The sequence below is a fragment of the Hyaloscypha bicolor genome (assembly GCF_002865645.1).
Source record: "Hyaloscypha bicolor E unplaced genomic scaffold K444scaffold_117, whole genome shotgun sequence".
Classification (NCBI taxonomy): Eukaryota; Fungi; Ascomycota; class Leotiomycetes; order Helotiales; family Hyaloscyphaceae; genus Hyaloscypha; species Hyaloscypha bicolor.
Window position 1 is genome coordinate 35,615 of NW_020194619.1, and position 17,353 is coordinate 52,967.

The 17,353-nt window shown below is 49.1% G+C and overlaps 7 protein-coding genes across 7 annotated transcripts; 2 read left to right on the forward strand and 5 right to left on the reverse strand.

Annotated features, from left to right (window-relative positions):
• Positions 1-40: 40 nt before the first annotated feature.
• K444DRAFT_615125 (uncharacterized protein) lies at positions 41-2,336 on the reverse strand. Its single transcript, XM_024880664.1, has 3 exons — positions 1,875-2,336; positions 859-1,723; positions 41-806 (listed from the first exon to the last, which is right to left on the reverse strand). The coding sequence occupies exons 1-3, from the start codon at positions 1,927-1,929 to the stop codon at positions 521-523; spliced, it is 1,206 nt and encodes a 401-aa protein (XP_024733619.1). The 5' UTR covers positions 1,930-2,336; the 3' UTR covers positions 41-520.
• A 2,146-nt stretch (positions 2,337-4,482) lies between these two features.
• Positions 4,483-5,511, reverse strand: K444DRAFT_644500 (uncharacterized protein; the record flags this gene model as incomplete). The annotated part of the gene is made up of 1 exon (XM_024884967.1): positions 4,483-5,511. One exon carries the CDS (start codon positions 5,509-5,511, stop codon positions 4,483-4,485), a length of 1,029 nt encoding a protein of 342 aa, XP_024733620.1.
• A 259-nt stretch (positions 5,512-5,770) lies between these two features.
• K444DRAFT_514651 (CHD5-like protein) lies at positions 5,771-6,391 on the forward strand (the record flags this gene model as incomplete). The annotated part of the gene is made up of 3 exons (XM_024873546.1): positions 5,771-5,851; positions 5,901-6,087; positions 6,150-6,391. Coding segments are annotated over 3 exons (510 nt in total), but the record flags the coding sequence as incomplete, so codon positions are not given.
• A 692-nt stretch (positions 6,392-7,083) lies between these two features.
• K444DRAFT_534042 (uncharacterized protein) lies at positions 7,084-8,194 on the forward strand (the record flags this gene model as incomplete). Its single annotated transcript, XM_024875191.1, has 2 exons — positions 7,084-7,103; positions 7,153-8,194. 2 exons carry the CDS (start codon positions 7,084-7,086, stop codon positions 8,192-8,194), a joined length of 1,062 nt encoding a protein of 353 aa, XP_024733622.1.
• Positions 8,195-8,403: 209 nt separating this feature from the next.
• K444DRAFT_665220 (uncharacterized protein) lies at positions 8,404-9,934 on the reverse strand (the record flags this gene model as incomplete). The annotated part of the gene is made up of 1 exon (XM_024887054.1): positions 8,404-9,934. The coding sequence occupies exon 1, from the start codon at positions 9,904-9,906 to the stop codon at positions 8,404-8,406; it is 1,503 nt and encodes a 500-aa protein (XP_024733623.1). The 5' UTR covers positions 9,907-9,934.
• A 2,200-nt stretch (positions 9,935-12,134) lies between these two features.
• On the reverse strand, positions 12,135-14,445 carry K444DRAFT_615127 (uncharacterized protein). The gene is made up of 4 exons (XM_024880665.1): positions 14,355-14,445; positions 14,139-14,287; positions 12,831-14,071; positions 12,135-12,780 (listed from the first exon to the last, which is right to left on the reverse strand). The coding sequence occupies exons 1-4, from the start codon at positions 14,398-14,400 to the stop codon at positions 12,393-12,395; spliced, it is 1,824 nt and encodes a 607-aa protein (XP_024733624.1). The 5' UTR covers positions 14,401-14,445; the 3' UTR covers positions 12,135-12,392.
• Positions 14,446-15,229: 784 nt separating this feature from the next.
• On the reverse strand, positions 15,230-15,892 carry K444DRAFT_33484 (uncharacterized protein). The gene has a single exon (XM_024871981.1). The coding sequence runs from the start codon at positions 15,625-15,627 to the stop codon at positions 15,289-15,291; it is 339 nt and encodes a 112-aa protein (XP_024733625.1). The 5' UTR covers positions 15,628-15,892; the 3' UTR covers positions 15,230-15,288.
• Between the last annotated feature and the right edge of the window lie 1,461 nt (positions 15,893-17,353).

Genomic DNA, 17,353 nt, shown 5'->3' on the forward strand with positions numbered 1-17,353 from the left:
ATGGTAAACGAGCATATCATGATTTCTTGAACTGTTCTGTGTGGTCATTCGTTTTGGGTTTTTGGTTCGGTGCACTCTGTTCTTGGCATTCCATTTGCAGAAAGCACGCAACGCAAGATCACACACGTGGGTTTACTGAACAGAAAGAGTTCCTATCAATGTACAGTTTATGGAATTTGCCTGCCCTAAGGTGTCTCTCATACACTCCAATTTTCAGGAACAAATTCCCCTCCCCTTCATGCCTCCACTCATCAGCATACAATATTATTGCTATCCCCAAATCAAGCACAAGGCAAAGCCTTCATGTCGAGATGGAAATTATGCAGTAAAGCAAGCACTCAACTTCCCTCCTACCCCCACTCACACGCATGATCCTAAGGAAAGTGTGAAGGCCCGCTCAATGGTGGCAGCCCTCGTTTTGTAGACGGTCGATGTAGAAAAGGAAAGGAAGCAATGAGAACGTCGCAGATTAGGTCTAAGGTAGCGGAAACAGAAGTAAAAACGCCGACGTCCCAATGCTTTACAACAACATCTGCAAAAGACCACCGATGACCGAAAGACCTGCTGCAGCCTCGTTGACGCCGAAGGAAGCAGCTGCGCCCTTGCTGGAGGTTGAGGATGCGCTCGTTCCAGTGGTGGTTCCTGTGCCAAGTGACGAAACGCTGTCCAAGTTACCCTGGCAGAAAAACTTTCCTTGGATTACACCAGATGCGGAGGCTTCGGCCTTAAACTTAGTGCAGTCAATTGACTGCTTGCTCTCGACGTTGAAACCTCCCTTCACGTTGCCAAGAGCCGGCAGGTTTGGTCTAGATTCAAAATTAGCTTTGCTTGAGTGAACAAATCAGTGGTACAGCTTACGTAGTGAAGTTACCACTGAAGTCAATTGCACCACCAACATCGACCAAGGCTGGGAACGAAATGGCGTTCAGAAGAGTGTTGTTGGCAACCTGGTCTGCACCACCAACGCTCTTGAGCGCATTCATGCTGATGTTAGTCAAGGCAGTATTGGCCACGAATGCCAAGCTTCCAACTCCCGTAGCGAAGTTACCAACAGAGGTCAGGTTGGAGGCAGAGATGCTCTCAACGCTGGACTCGTAGAAGCCGAGAGAGCCATTGATCACTTGCAATGAGGGGAGGCTGACAGAGCCCACGTCTCGGAAGGTCATGTTGGCTGCCCACGTCAAGAGAGGGAAAGAAATTGCCAGATCTGCGCCGTTGGCATTGAAAACGGCAGCAGAAGAGATGTTCCCGATATTTGATGTGAACTCTGTCAAATGAGGATTGTTGTCAACCTGTAGAACTGTGACGGAGGTCACGTTGAGGCCAGCGAGGGTGCTCAAGAACGTGTTGCTGACTGTAATGCTTGTTGCGGACGTGACAGTCGCCGGGAATGTGAGGGAGCCGAGATTGGGGAGAGAGACAAAACTGATCGCCTTGACTGCAGTCAACATGCTCATCTTCAGAGACGACAGAAGGGTCAAGTCCTCCATGTGGAAAGTACCCTTGATCTGACCAATTGTAGAACTGCTGAAGGAGGTGACACCAGTAGCATTGTTCACGGTCAAATCACCGCCGATTGTGGAAGGTCCATCGAGCGTGATATCACCAGTAGCTCCAGAGCCGATGAGGATGCTGCCGGCAACGGACGAGCAGCTTGTGTACGCTGCTGCATCGGCTTGTGAGTTGATGGTGGCCGTGGCCGTCTGGGAGCAGATCGATTGTGCTGGAAACCCAATCGAATTAGCATCATCCTATCCCAATTGACCCATATACCGCGTCATTCGCGTCTCCTCCACACCGACTACCAGACTGGAAGAGATTGCTGCATGCGAGATCCATTCTCATGTGCTAGGAGGGGGGGGACGGTGACTTACCAGCGACAGCGGTGATGACCGCGAACGCAGGAAGCAGGAGCTTTTGGGTGAACATCTTGATAGATATTATGCTGTTCAGTAACTTTTCCAATGTCAGCGTAGCTCAATTGGATGAATCAATGGCGGCAGAGTCGACTGCGACGACGTTGGGAGAGCGAGTTGACGGTGGTTGCGTGTTGATTGATTGATTTGATTGATGGATGTGGAGTAAAGCCGCGTGGACGTCTCTCTGTTCGAATTGGGCAGTAGAAGATCACCAGGAGCGTTTCCGTCGTTTCTCTGACGAAACGGGATCTGCGAAGTGAAGGCAGGCAGGGTGGAGGTGGCGGCGGTGGTGGTTGTGGTTGAGCAGAAAGCTAAAACACGGAACTTACGAGCTTGTTGATAGGAGGCAGAGGCAGAGGCAGGAGCCGAAGCGTTTCTCGCGGCTTCCGTTGCTGTGGAAATATTAACCGGAAGGGACTTTAACGACAGTGGTGAAGCAAAGACGGCGCGCACACGACGGAACTTTTGAAGGAGAAGGAGAAGGAGAAGCTGAGGTCGGAGTTGGAGTTTCTCGATCAATCGAGAGAGCGAGGGAGGGGAGAGAGGAGTGGAAGACTGTGGCTTTACGGGAGGCCAGCAATAAAAAAGCGTGAGCAGCAAGCGGGTTGGCTGGCTGGCTGGCTGGCGGGCTGGCTGCTCGAGCTACCAGAACCGGGACTAGAGCAGCAGCGCGCGGCGAGTGGGTGCAGTGGGACTGTGGGTGGATCAGGGCGAAAAGGGTTGGCTGGCGACGCCCGTGGCGGGTCGGGTAGGGGTCTGGGGACAGGAGTCCAGGAGTCCAGGAGTCGCTCCAGCAGGGAAGGCTAGCCAGCGCCCCCTGACCACGGCCGGCTTTTCAACTTTCAAGGCTTTCCAGACTCCAGAGTCCCGAGTCCTGAGATTGATGCGAAGCGCAGTCGTGGCCCCACGGTCACACAAGCATGGGAAACTGAGATCAGCAATCTTTTGCGTGCAAAAAATGGATACGCCCGAGATGAGCCCTCCTGCTTTCGGGGTCACTGATCAATGATTGCCCGGAACTGTGTCTACATTATGCTACCTGTACAGACCAACTTCCGTCTCTGAATGCTGGCCCTCCATCCCAGCTCTGCGTCCGCAACTGCTCCATCTCGAACCCCGTTGATACAGACTACAGTGCTGTAGCAGCAGTCCGTTGTGGGTCATCGAAAAGATCAAGATGCAAGCTCATGCGCCAATCCGTGCTGGGATCCGATAATGAAACCAAGGCCATCTACGGGCAAAGAATGATTATTTGCCAGGCGGCCTCCAACCACCTTGGCTGCGGCGTTGGGAGGGCCACCGAGCTTTCACTCAGACAGCAACAGTTGCAAAAGCATCGTCCGCCACGCATTCCTGCAACAATCAGTTGCTTCCAAAATCAGGTCAAGAAGCTCCATCCCAACCGGATTGGAATTCGGATACGAATTTGTGGAGGGGTGCACGTATGATTTGATATCCCTCCAGCGAATTCGTCTGCACTGCTGCACTGCACGCGCAATCTCCCTGCGTCTCCAAGTTCCGCATTAGGTGATTTCCAGCCAAGCGCGATGGGGAACGGTCTGGGTTTCGTCGAAGGGTGTGGGAGCCATCTCACCCCACTCGACCTCCCGGGCACTCCCATTGGCTGCATACCAGATTTCTTCGTTTTCGAAACTTTTCTTGTTCGATGTCGAGTTCGAGATCGAGATGCTTCGAGCCGTCTTTTGCATATGGGCTAAAAAAGACTTCCCCGGCAAGAATAATACGACCTTGAAGTAAGAACACCTTCCAATTGTCTTTTCAATTTTTGCCTCCAGCTTTTCGCCTTCTCGCTATCCAAAAGGTGTGACCGAGCTTCCTTGAGCTTCCTCGATCATCACATGCTTCCAGCAGGAAACGTCAAGAAACCCAAGATCAGTCCGAGACATAATACGACTGAAGCCCTGAGGCATTACCTCAGCAAAGGTAGGTAAATATATGCTTAGTGACCTTTCGTCTCAATATCACGTCTCAGCTCATCTTTTCCTACATCTGCTGTGTTGGGTAATCGCGGACTGACGTTTGGATGCAATCATTCTCAGAATGCCATACCGAGGACACGCTTCCAGAAGCCGCAGGGTATTGGATGAACGCCGTCGATGACGATGTCTTTTCCCGCTCCACACTCCGGTAATTATTTATAGCCCCCTGTCTCTCGCTTCTGCAATTGACATTGCTCAATTTGAAATCCCTGCCCCTGGCGAATCTTCCAAAATCATGTCGGACAAGGACTCCATATTGAACAAAAGCCTGACATTACGCCTCACGTCTTCTTGGATAACGTTACTTTATCTCTGACTTCCCCAAGGATATTGAAACGGCGAAGGTGAAAAGCCTCAAGAGTCTGGAGGATTTCCTCCTTCCCAGTGATGGGGAAGAAGATCCGGATCCTATTGTTGGCTTGCCGCTGCAGTTTAGGCTGGGGACTTTCTGATGCCGAATACAGTATTTCGTGCTTCAATGTCTCTATCCTTGAGGAGGGAAGTAGTTCACTTCTCTAGCAGCTTTCAGTCCCTTTTCGGTTGCCTTCTCATGCAGTCTCAAATCAGCCCTGGTCTTTCTGCCCATATTTTCCACACCAACTTCGCGCTGCTTCCAGGAACCGGTGGTCATTTGGTTGAACCGCTTGCATGTCTTCGATGGCTCGATAGAATGCCGCCGTTTCATCCTCAAAGACTCCTCCAGAAGCAACCAGAGTACGAAGAAACACCCAGATAGTTTCGTGAGTCCACTGAAAAGACACAGCTAGCCGAAGAACCTCTGAACAGACCGAAGATCTCAATTCCGTTTTAGAGACGTCCTCAGAATACCCAGGCATGGGAAGACAGAAGAGAAGAAAAGAAAAGCCCGAGGTGTCAGCCGGATGTCTGAGACACCAATCTTTGACAACAGACACCAGCTTGCTGAAATCGAAACTCGTCGTTTGAATATTGGAGCACATGGTGAACGACTGAACGAGCCAGCGCAGGTGAGACCAGGCATAATAGTTCCTCGGGTGTCTCTCCGCAGCGACCAAGACCACAGACTTGAGGTCATGCTGAATATCATACTCCATCTGAATTGACTGGCAGACTTTAAGAACCCATCGACGATGATTCCACAACGTGGGCGATTTCGTATGGCGGTGTAAACGTGAAGTCAGGTAGCTATCAACGAAATGTAACTCCTTCCTCAGGATCACCTCAAGATTTATCTTGGGTTCTTTCTGCGATTTCTGAATAAGACTTTTTCGTGAATTCGCAGCAGTGAGATGCTCGGGATCCATCAATAGCATGACTGCGGTTGCATTTCTGAAATCCAATAACTTGTCTCCTGGACAATCTCGAACGTACTTGAAGAAGTTCTTACGAGCCACGACGAATGCCTGGACAAGCTTGGCTTTGGCAATTGCAATGCTATTTCCATCAACGAGGACATTGCAACCTTCTGGAAGAGGATGGCTTTTGCCTAGAAACTCTATCTCAAGGAGAGAATCGGTTTCCGAGGAGAGGGCTCTGACGATGTCGTTGTAGACGGTTTCGGGATTGCTGTTCTTGAGCGATGCAGCTGTTTCTGGATCGAGTGCTCTCGACATGGTGGTATGTAGGAGTGTTGATAGGTGTTCCAGAATTGTGAAGTTAGGATGAAAGCAAGCCTCGCGCTTCGTAGCCTTGTGTGCACGGACCTTCTCCGTCAGCTAATTTTGACTGAGGCTCTGGCCTTTCGCAACAAACCTGCGTCTTGGAGTCCACGAACCCGAGATTACAGAGCATCAGAAATCGTAAGGTTCTAAGATCTATCATCTTCGAATCTGTGTAGCTAATAAATACAGTGTTTGGTCGCCCAACATGCCTTCCCTTCTCCTGACAGTCTTCCTCCTCCAACTCGCCATCCATCTCGTGAACACCTTCGGAGCCTCTTCGATCAACGCACTGGTATGGAACAACGTTCTAGTGTCTCTGCTGAATAGCTAATGGTTGTTAGCTATGGAACTTGTACAACAGTCTGCCAATTTCAAAGTCCGAATCCTCAGCAGAACAACGAGAATTGAAGAGTCAATACCTGAAGGTGCGGAAAGAGCTGAATGCTACAAGCAGCCAAGACCAGTTTGCAAAATGGGCGAAGTTACAGAGACAACATGATAGGCTTTTGGAGCAGTTGGACAAGAACAGTACATCTCAAGATTCCAATCCCAGGCGCAAACGGGGACACCAAGCTAATGACCACCAACAGAAGCCTCTACAGACTCCACGAAAGCCACTTTCGATAGTGCTGTATCTACATTGAGATGGATTGGCACAAATGGTCTACGAATGTTCCTACAATTCTGGTACTCCAAGCAAGCCATGTTCTGGATCCCCAAAGGCTGGGTTCCATATTATGCCGAATGGCTCCTCTCCTTCCCACGGGCACCATTAGGCAGCATCAGCATCCAAGCCTGGTTCCTAGCATGCACCGCAATCATCATCCTCGTCAGCGACGCCCTTGTAGCCATCGTAGCATTGGTGGCGGGCGTGGGTTCAGGAACAGCACAAGAAGCCAAGAAGGAACCCGTTGCAGTCCCTTCCGAAAAGGCCGCGTCTGAAGAGAAGAAGGAATTGTAGATTCATTTGCTCGAGGATGGTTATAGTAAGATTCTTGGGGACATTGAGGATATCTCTCATCAAAAAGACGCAAAGGTCTTCATTGCTTCGGAAAGCTAAGACCCTGCAACACGAGTGAGATGACTCTTGGCAGAGTACTTTGGCTTGCTCTGGGCATTCTTTTTGACTCTGAGTGACCATGGGAGAGAGGATCGCCAAAGCTTCGAAAGTGCCACGGTGAAGATGGAATTTTGGGCGAATCTTGGAGCTGAAGGTCCAGTATGAGGACATCACCGCAAGTTGTAGCTTGAGGAGATGGCGTGAAAACAAACCGGGGTTAGCTATATACGAACATAGCTAAGAATACAGCTTCCCTTTCAGTACTTGGAATTCATGGGTTGTGGTTGATTTTTGAAGACGAGCTTCAAATTTTCAGGAAAGGTACGCGAAACTAGGAACTGAGCTAAACCGTTTCCAGTTTTCGATGGGCGGTGTACTTAGTTCTGCCGGACTTGGGTAACTTTGAACATCGTGTTAAATCCTTCCAACATCGACACGTTGTAAACACAACCACAACATCCACAATGGCGATCACTTGGGGAACGTAAGTTACCACCCTCCCCCTTGGGATACCTCCCACTAACACTACCTAGAATCAAGTCCCTCTCCCTCTTCTTCGGCCCCATCCTCCTCCCAAAAGCCCTAGCCTACTACCGCTCCCTGCGCGCCGCACCCTCCATCCACGAGATCCCCATCCGCCCCGTCCCCCCCAACGTCTCCCGCGCTCTCCTAATTCTCACCTTAACAACCCTTTTCTTCCTCCTCAGTACCCTACCCCCCTCTGCTCCCACCAACATCTTCACCCTTACCTCCTCGCGCCTACAAATCAGCACCGACGTCCTGTTCACCCGCCTCTCGACCCTCCGCCCCCTAACCCCCACCGACGAGATCCTCCGCTCCAAGATCTCCTCCCTCGAATCAAGATACCTGTATTTCCAATTCGGGCCCGACGTCCTCACAAACTGCCAATTCTGCAACGCAGAAGATCCAAATTCATACCTCTACTATAGCCTCCCCTCGCTCCTCGCACCACACCTCTTCAACCTCTGCGTCCTGGCATTGGTAACTTCCGGCCTCTTCACAGGCAAAGAAGCAGCGATATGGCGGACGACAGCTACGCTTGCAGCTGGAGCAATGATGCTCATCGACATTTACTTCTTTGCGACTTATGACTACAAAGCCAATGCCCGCGCATTAAGGCTGGAAGATATCGATTTCTTCTTCTGGAAAATGCGCGTGTGGCGCGGGATAGGTCTCGCGTTCGTTGATGGGATGCTCGGCTGGTTACTATATCTTTCCAGCACGAACAGAGCGTTTTTGACGCCGCCGAGTACGGCGGAGAGGGTCGAGGCTTCGACGAGGATGTTGGATGTGGTGAGGAGTAAGATGAGCGCGATGGGGATACTGAGAAATACGATTAATCGAGATGCAGAGTTGAGGGCGAGGAGTCAGGGGTATTGGGTCCATGAGGGGAGGGTGATGGGTGAGTTGATGCAGGAGAGGGAGGTGGTGGATGGAGTGAGGAATGCGTTGGATGGGAGGATCAACATGGCGACGATTACAGCTGATGCTGAGACGTATGCACAGAGTGTCATTGCGCCTTCGCAGGTACCGGGGATGAATGGCAATATTTAGACATGTTTTGGTAGAATGAATTCATATTAATGCTTTAGTGGTGGGAGAGCATCGGCGACACGATAGGCCACTGCCTATGCTTCTTGCAGCTCCAATGCTCGCAGGAGCCAGTGTTATTTGTTCCTTACTTGCGTGTCTTAGTTTCTCTACTCCCTCTCATGTCCAAAGTCTGTTGGGACAATCTTACTCCTGCCTGAGACCTCTTCTTTTTAAGGATTAAGCATACCGCGTATCTTGCGCACCGCCTTCGGTTCATTACTCTCAGCTTTCACGCCCCACCTTTCAACCCAAACTCGCATATGACCACCATCAACCATGTTGGAAGTTTCCCAGTAGTAGAACGGGCTCCCTTGCCCCTTAGCGCGAAATGTAATCTGATATCTGGGATCTGATACAGCCACGTTATACATCGAAATAACTTTGTTGTCGGCATCCTGTTCGCCCTGATATACGCCTTGGATCTTGTGCAAAATTTGGTCCCAAGTTCCTATGTGATTCGCTCTAGCAGTTGATAAAATCACGACGTATACTTTGGGGGAGTTGGAATCAGCCCGGGCTTGCATCTCCTGGGGTTGCGGCTTGAGGATTGAATTGGGTTTATCAGTTTTACTCCCCGAAGCCAAAAGTTTGTCCTTCTCTGGAGCATTTCTGACGCTTGATAGTAGGAAAGCTTCGCTATAACGGCGAATCTTATGCAGTGGGCTCGAGGGCCCTGCGAAGTCCACATTCTTTGGAGAAGCTAGAACATTCGCCGAGCTCGTCGGAGCAGGTGTATCTGCTGAATTGAATCCTGGGGGCGGAACAGCCGGGTTTGCAGAAGGCGAAGGACCCCTAACATTAGCTGAGCTGCTCGCTGATGAAAGAGCTGTCTGGTTTGCAGAGCTCGGTGGAGGGGTAGCCTTAGCTGAATTGCGTGCTAGCGAAGGAACCTGCGGATTTGCAGAGCTCGATGCACGGGAGGGAGCATCAGCTGGACCGCTTGCTGGTGGTGGAGTAGGCGGCTTTATGGTGACGGACGGAAGAGAGGACTTATTCGCTGAACTGTTTCCAAGCGGAGGACCATGCTGATTTCCAGAGCTCGATGCGGGAGAGGGGGTAAAAGTCCAAGCGCTCGCTGGAAGAAGAGGCGGCGGGTTTGCGAAAGACGAAGGAACTGAGACATTGGCCGAGGTGCTTGCTGGCGCTGTGGGAGCAACAAGTGCGTTTTCTTCACGGTACTTTCCAGAGAACTTGAGCAATTGTTCGAGTGAAGCGTTGCTTGGCGTTAAGGAAGGGCTTCGGTGTGGAGGGTCAAAAGCTAGCATCGTGGTATCGTTATTGAGTTCCACATGGGAGAGGCGCTGGCTCGTTGTACCCTGGTGGTGCAGTTCATGATCTTCTTGGCCGTCCGAAGTAAGGCTGCGGGGTTTGAGTGAAGAGGAGGGTTGGTGTGGAAGATCAGAAGCTGGTGATGGTGGCATAGTGGTCTGGTTATTGGGTTCTATCGTGGAGAGATTTTGAGCCGTTGTGTCCTGATTATGACCCTCACTGGGGCTGGCTGGAGTTTCGCCACTCCCGTTTCGCTCAGGTGAATTCAGTAATGTGGATGAACTTGATGCAGCGGGCGATGTTTCGGTCTTGGGAGCAGGCTCAGGCGCAAGCGCGGTTTCCGAATGACCAAACAGCTTCTTGCGAGCGGCTCTAGTCGCTCGACGTAACGATGATGGTGCCATGGAATGAATATTACGAGTGAATGCTGTGAAATATATGTATTCAGAAGTGTGTTATGTGTATGATAGTTCTTGATGGGTCGAGAATTGAAAGCAGCTACTGAAGTTTACAATGCACCTTCCTCACAGCAGCAAAATGAACCACGTCACTCTCAAACAAGCATGAACGAGTGAGGCCCCCAAGGAGCGATTCGAACACAAGGAAATTGGTGGTGTAGAAAACACATATGGAAGACGAATATCCAGCTCACTTTTGGACATTTGTGAGAGAAAATTTATGGACGTGACTTTACATTGCTTTGTGCAAATGATCGAAGCTTACCCATCTCCTAGAGAGTGAATTTGAAGTACGTATACTTGATCTCGAAATTTAGATGCACAAATTGCATAATGCAAGGCTGTAGCACTTATCGGATCTTAAGTGTCTAGTAGAACCTCGGCCCGCATACCCCCTTTTCACGCTCGCTTAATTCAGGGGGTGGAATGGGATAAATTGAGAGAAGATACTTGGCGACTGAAGTCAGAAAGCCCTAGAAAGGTCTTCTACACTTCAGTATTGCTCTTAGAGACCGTGTGCCTTGATCGCTCTGGCGTGATTAACACCGACTCCTTTTTACCCAAGATGGCGGATTTTCATGCAACCTTCCTCTCTCTTTGCACTCTTCACACCTAGGATAACTTTTCAAGAGCGTCACCACCAGCATATTTTTCTCTCTCATATCTCTCATCAGCCGCACTGCGGATCTGAACTCGACTCTGCTTCGAAGAGTGACCTCCATAACATTTCGCAACTCAATCGGATCATTTGTAGAGATATGATTCTGATGGTTGTATTTGTTAAGCAGCCTCTGGAATGATGCATTGAATTTGAATGCCGGAGTAATCTCAGAGTTACAATCGATGGAGACAAGTACGGTACCAAGTGGAATTGTACCTCTCCCCATGCAAGTGTGCTCGGGGAAGGGGGCGAACTCGAAAATGTATGGAACTCGGACAGCTCCAGTTGAATGCGAACAGTGTGATGGCCCTTGGGAGCAATTTCTTGCCCGAGGGTTTCCATGTATCGTGCGAGAGATAGTAATGCCTCTCAGTGATCCATTCCTAGTTGTCGTAGAGCCGGTATCCCCTTCGTCACTGGGAATCCGCACCTTGGTTGGTTGCTCGTGCAGCTCAGAAGTAGAGACATTCTGGTCAGGTTGCCTATCTTACGTCTTTCTATGGAGCAGACAAACCATAGAGGGTGGGTTGAGAGCCTCGCTTGATTCTTGTCTTCCGAGTCTGCTTAAGCGCCGACGAAGATCACCGAATGGGGACCCTCGAGTGGGCTCACTGCTATTACCACTGATACTAGAGTCATCGGTATCTTCAAAGCCGCTCTTTTTGAGAGAACAAGCACCACATCCCCGCCTGACCGTCGAACTCAGTGTTCGTAGGTTCATTGAAGGATGAAGATCACCTCCAGTACGGTCTCCGTCGCCATATAACCCGCAACACATGGGTAGAATCGAAGAATTTGCCGAATGAATGGTAAGATTCTTTCTGTGAGGAACATGTACGTGGGGATTTGTATTGAGTATCTGAATCAAGTCGTGACAAAGGGTAACGATTCAACTCGAATCCTAGCTAGTGTTGAGAACAAGACTCCTGAGGTAGGAACACAAAAGAGAGCACCTCCGCCTGGTATTTCTAAACACAACCCTGCGCTGAGACTAGAGACTCATTGCAAAGTCAACTTCATTGTGATGTGTTCTAGGGACACAGCGAATGATGACAATTGTCAGTCTTTGTGACTCGTCACTACCCACTTCAAATTCACACAACTAGAAGTAGGTGGAAATGACTTCATCAACGCGACCGTTTTGATACCTGTCTCTCGCAGCCGACGGGCTCTCATTTTTCAAAGAGATAATTACAACGCTTGTCCGGCTATTCTCAGTGGGTGACCATGTAACATGAAGCCCCGAGGAGGAAGGACCAAACTTCAAATTGAACGCCATTGTCTCCAATTTTCGTAAGATGACGGTGGACAATGACCCTCCGAAGGAGGGTCGAGTTGCTTTGAAGATTGCCGAGAGGCCGAGTCAAGATCTGAGCGGATTATTAAAAGACAAAGGGAAGGGTTGACCAACAAGAGAAATTCTGTGTGATGTAGTCTTCGAGAGCTTGAGAGTCCAGCTAGGACTGATAAATCGTGGCCGGTTCAGGATACAAATGCTCATGTTTGACAACGACAACTAACAGTGACAGATTGTACAACTCCCGAAATTTGCTACCTAGCAAGATTAAGGCGTCCTTCGAATCACAGCACAATTTGATAAACTTCTCATGATCCAGATGAGATCTTGAGGATAGAATGATGCAATTATGATGAAGGTCCAACCTTCTGGTATAAAATGCAAAATTGCCAGTAGATGTTTGCGAGGCGTAAAGCCAATCGCCTTTTCACCCAAACGCCAGACGCAATGTTTGTTGTAGTACACGAATCAATTCTATGACCCTCTAGAACTCCCTTCACCACCTCTCGTCTCCGGCCGTGGCGCCGCACTACTTACACTGCCACTTCGGCTCCCCGTTGTGGAGCCTTCCTCTGCACTCCTTTCAAGGAACCCTGTCCACAATTCGGCCAATGACTCCTTGTTCGCTGGAGACTCAGTAAAGAACTCGGTTGACAACGAAGGTGTACTGGGTGTACGATGGAATGGTGACATGGGTAAGCGTAAACTACTGTTTGACGCACCTGGTCTTGCAAGACCTGCTTGCTCTTTCTGTTCGTCTGTCCAGTTGAGGAGCGCTGCAATTAATTGCAGGATCTGGAATTTCTTGGGATCTGAGCGGTCGAGGGCGAGGAAGTGCAAGAAATGGTTCGTGACGATTTGCCTACTAACTGTGAGTAATTTGCAATCAATAAGAGCTTCGGAATGGCTAACCTGTCAACGTTGTCCTCTGGCTTAGCCTTCTTGAGAAATCTCAAGGCTTTCGTGAGGTGGTCATTGAGCACAATTGCTTCATGCCTTAATTTTCCGATGAGGAGATTCTTCTCCTTGATTTCCTTTTCAAAAGGGATGAGTCGGTCCACTTCTGTTTGCAAGGACCCTTTGGTTGCTTCTGCTTCCACGGCTCGAGAATCTGATTCTTGAACAAGCTTTTTCAGAGCAACGACTTGTTCTTCGTAAGACTCGACCATTTCCCGTAATTCTCGTTTGCGGGCTTCTTGCACTTCTTGGAGAGCTCTTTGCAACCCTTCAAGAGCCTGTGCTTGACTATCTCTCTCGGATACCGCTGCTTCGTAGGCTTCCTTCTGGGCAGAAAATTGTTCTTCCAAATCCCGCATCTTTTCTATTGCACCTTCACGCATTGACCTCTCTTCCATTGCAAGGACTTCCCAGTCCCCCATTGCCTCTTTCGCAGCTTCCGCTTCCTCCTTCAATTGCCTAGTCTGTTGGATCAGGTCCTCTCGTTCATGAACCCAATTTTGCTGTGAAAGATTGTGTCGATTCCGAAGACTAGAAAGTTCTTTTGAAGATTCTCGTGATTCTTCTTCTAATTGCTTGACATCTCCCTCTAGGCCTTTTAATCGCTGTTGGAGGGTTTCATTTTGTGACTCAAGTTCGTCAATCTGCTCCTTGGCTTCCTGAAGCTCCGCTCTATCTGCTTTCAAGCGTTCGCCCAGACTCGATTTTATGGTATTGACGCGGCCGAGTAAGTTCTGGTATTGGGTCTCCGCCTGATCCTTAGCAGATTCGCTTTCTTCTAACTCAGTTTTAATTATAGACAACTCTTCCGAGTGTTGGCCTTTGATTGTGATAATTTCTTCGCTGTATGTCGTCTGAATAGTCGATAATGCGTCTGCATGTTGGCTCTTGATCGCAGATACCTCCTCCGTGTGCTTTCCTCGGATGTCCTCCAGCGCTTTTCGTAATCGTTCTACTTCAACTCTCAGAGCTTCCCGTTCTTGTGACATGGCTTCAAATCGAACGCTGGTATCATCGCTGGATTCTGTTTGTTTGCTGGTTGCAATTCCTTCCGACTTATTAGGCTTGCCCGGCGGTCCTTCCTCAGGTGTTCGTGACGAAGGCTCGACGGCGTGGCCGTTGTCTGTGGAATCATAGCTATGACCGTTCGTCTGCTGCTTTAACTTTTCTGGGAATTCGGATTCCCTCGGGGTATCCTGCGCGCACCGTCAGAGAATGCGCTTCCCCTTATGCTGGCAGGAATTGAACAGGTGTCACTCGTACCACTGGTGAATGTTCCGACTCTTCAACCTCCCCGTCCCCCTCGCCATTCTCTGGCGCTGTATCCTTCTCATTTTCTTGGCCTTTGGTGATATCCCCATTGGTCTTTGCTTTGCCGCTCTTTTTCTTTTTGTTGTTCTTCTTCTTGGGTGCTGTTGGAAAATGTTAACACGGTTGAACACTCGGCTTCAACAGCTCATCATCTGGAGGGTAACGTACCTGCTGAAGGGGCTTGAGAAGGGTCTGAAGGGGCCACGGCTGACATGTTGGCAGGTAATTATTAGAAGGAATCCGATCAGTTGGCCCAGAACAATTGTGTACAGCGTCTCCCACGGTTGAAGCCGAACTCGTAATAGCTCCTCGCTTCAGCGTTTAGCGTCACGAAGCATGTGCAAGACCCCTGCACGGAATCACCAACCTCCTCTAAAAACAACCATCCAACACCATCCACCAGCGGAATTCGGCGGGCCTCAAACTCCAGAAGGCACCTGCAAAGTCAGGCTCCTATAAGGCACCCTTCATCTCTGATCATTAGCAATAAGTTTAGATACTGGAAAGAGTCCCGTTGCCCGTCCCGCTCAGATCAATTGTCGAACACATGCGGGGAGCTAGTACAGACTCGTTGATCTAAGCCCGAGGTTGCCAACCGTCATCCTCAAGTTACCAACTACAGCCATTACTGAGATCATAGTTTAGATGCAGAACAAGAAGTGACTTAAGTATACTTCTCAGATAAATCCTTCTTATGTAATCTTACTTTTACCCTGTGCCCGGCTCAAGATATACTAGCAAGGCTGCCTTTAGTTCAAGTTCGTTTATCTTCTTCATTTCGAGAGAGCAGATTCATTTCGTTCTGATCATGGCATCAAATGGGACAAATGGGGTGAACACCAGCAACTACATCCGGTGGAATGCTGAAGGAATCGAGAGAATACCTCCCAACAAGAAGGAGGATATCCAAGCAGTTGCAGATATGATTAATGTGGTACAGAAGACCCATTACAACACCACCAGACACCTGTATTCATGTTGGTAGACCTCCGAAACAGGAGTGACATCTTACAGTATTCCAAAGGCACGCATCCCCGTACGCAAGGACTGGTCAAGGGGAAGCTTATCGTTGGCGATCCGGAGAATTAACCATTGCCATACGTTACAGCACCGAAATAACTAACCTGGGCATCGAGTTCAACAGCTGACCAGCGCTTGATCTTGCTGATCCGAAGACAACCAGTGAGATTTTTGAGATTCGCATTAAACATAGTGGGATAAGAAGGAAGTTTACAACCAACTTGAAGCTGGGGATGATACTGATCTCCAAAAAGCTTGCGATGAGGTTTGGAGCACTCACCTTGAGGTCCGTGAATATTATTTGACAGCAGAATGTGGACAGTAGGGAAGAACAGAAGCTTATTGCTTCAGTTAATTCGCCAATATACCCAAACTGCATACTGATTCGGCGATTATATTGCCAAATATAGCCTTGTTCCATCACCCGATACCCAGAAGAAGCTGCACGAGGAAATCGCCAAGCCCGACTCGCATCCAAATCACATTTTTAGGGATTAGGTAAAGTTTTATGCCAAGAATGACGCGGAGTATCTCTTCCAGGTTCAGTTTTGCGAGAATCTCGAGGACCAGCCGGTTGAGTACGCCGGAAAGGAGTGGGATTCTGAGAAGTATCCTTCGCAGACCGTCGCCAAAGTTTGTTACTCCCAAGCAAGTTAGTATGATTCCCTCGGAAGACATTTTGGGAAGACCGTAGCAAACTCGACTCTTGGCATGGGCTAAAGAGCTTCCAGCCTCTTGAATCACCAAATAGACCTCGAGGAGTTGTCTACCTAGCCAGGGCTGCACTGCGTCACAAGATGAACGGGAGGAAAGAGATCAGGGTGACAAGCATTGACCAAATTCCCATGGATATGTGGAGGCTTGATCGACTATGACATGTGAGATTGGGGCTTCAAACATGAAAATTCTTCCTGAAATTATGAGCGTGTCCACATGTGTAACAAATATCAACTACAAATCTCCATATTTGACGAAGTGATGACTGGCTGTGCTTTGAATTGATGAAGTCGAGGATCTCAATGCCCCAATCGATGAAAAACATGCAAAAGGACAGAATATGGAGCATGAACTAGTCATCTTTCTCCACATCGCTAAAGCAATCCTACCTACTTCCTAGAATTGGCGACGACCAAATGATTTGTATGCACTAAGCGAACCCACTGCACTCATAGAGATTGACTCTGCAACCAGCAGGATTATAAAAGGCATTATTCGGTCTTGGCTATTCTCAATGTGAAGAGGCTATCAGTAACGCAGACTTTGAATCTGCGATCATTGTATCGATTGATAGCAATGCCAGCCAAAACAGGGGTATAATCGAACGCCGAAAGACTGAAAAAGAAGAAGGTTTTTGTCGTTAGATTTTCGAGATTTTGTACGAGGGTTCCACTAGACCGGATTGAGACTGGCATGTTTGATCTGATTTGCACGTGACCCAGCATGACTACACTGTGAGGTGAGTTCTATTCTTCTTTCTCTTCACTCTTCCTTCCATCATCCAAGCTCGCCACTCTTTATGATGGAGATGGAAGCAAGACGTTCAAAGGCGCCATATACGAAAAATCTTCCCAAAATCCATTACAACACCTCCCTCCAGTCGATCCCAGCTTCCCAAGGTTCGGTCGACACTCATCTTTCAAAGCTCCCATCTGCTTCTTCGAGTCTGATTAGGCCATTGCTCTACAACTCCGCCCAAACTATTCTACCTGCTAACAATCCCACAATAAAAACGCCAAACAGTGCAAATGCAAATATCTCCCACCCGGGTTGAATAGTCCTCGCAGAACGACGCCTAGAAGCCTGTATTCGAAAAGGTCCACTGATGTGTTCCTCTTCCGCATTGCTATTGATTGTGAACTTCAACCGGTACGTCGACAGGGGGTCCAAGTCCGTTGGAACATCCCAGATAAACGCCAAAGCCCCAAGGAAGTAATACTTGCAAGCTTCATTACTCGCGAAGCGCCAAGCAGAGATCTCATGAACACCATCAAACTTGCCGAACGGACCCATTGAGCCCCAGAAGACTCTACTGTTGGTTGGGGCTGTAATCGTCTAGCTTTCCATCCCCAAGTCCTCACACAAGGCGTGGCACTCGGACGAAATACTCACTCATCACATTCCTTACGATTTCATTATCCTTCCCGATA

What these genes read in the sequence shown, in the direction of transcription:
- K444DRAFT_615125 (XM_024880664.1), bottom strand. Translation starts at nt 1,929, where the DNA reads ATGTTCACCCAAAAGCTCCTGCTTCCTGCGTTCGCGGTCATCACCGCT. An exon ending in GGTCATCACCGCTGTCGCTG is followed by an intron (nt 1,724 to 1,874) that starts GTAAGTCACCGT and finishes TTGGGTTTCCAG; the next exon opens with CACAATCGATCTGCTCCCAG. An exon ending in TTCAGTGGTAACTTCACTAC is followed by an intron (nt 807 to 858) that starts GTAAGCTGTACC and finishes TTTTGAATCTAG; the next exon opens with ACCAAACCTGCCGGCTCTTG.
- K444DRAFT_615127 (XM_024880665.1), bottom strand. Translation starts at nt 14,400, where the DNA reads ATGTCAGCCGTGGCCCCTTCAGACCCTTCTCAAGCCCCTTCAGCAG. An exon ending in TTCTCAAGCCCCTTCAGCAG is followed by an intron (nt 14,288 to 14,354) that starts GTACGTTACCCT and finishes ATTTTCCAACAG; the next exon opens with CACCCAAGAAGAAGAACAAC. An exon ending in AGTCGGAACATTCACCAGTG is followed by an intron (nt 14,072 to 14,138) that starts GTACGAGTGACA and finishes CGGTGCGCGCAG; the next exon opens with GATACCCCGAGGGAATCCGA.
- K444DRAFT_33484 (XM_024871981.1), bottom strand. Translation starts at nt 15,627, where the DNA reads ATGGAACAAGGCTATATTTGGCAATATAATCGCCGAATCAGTATGCAG.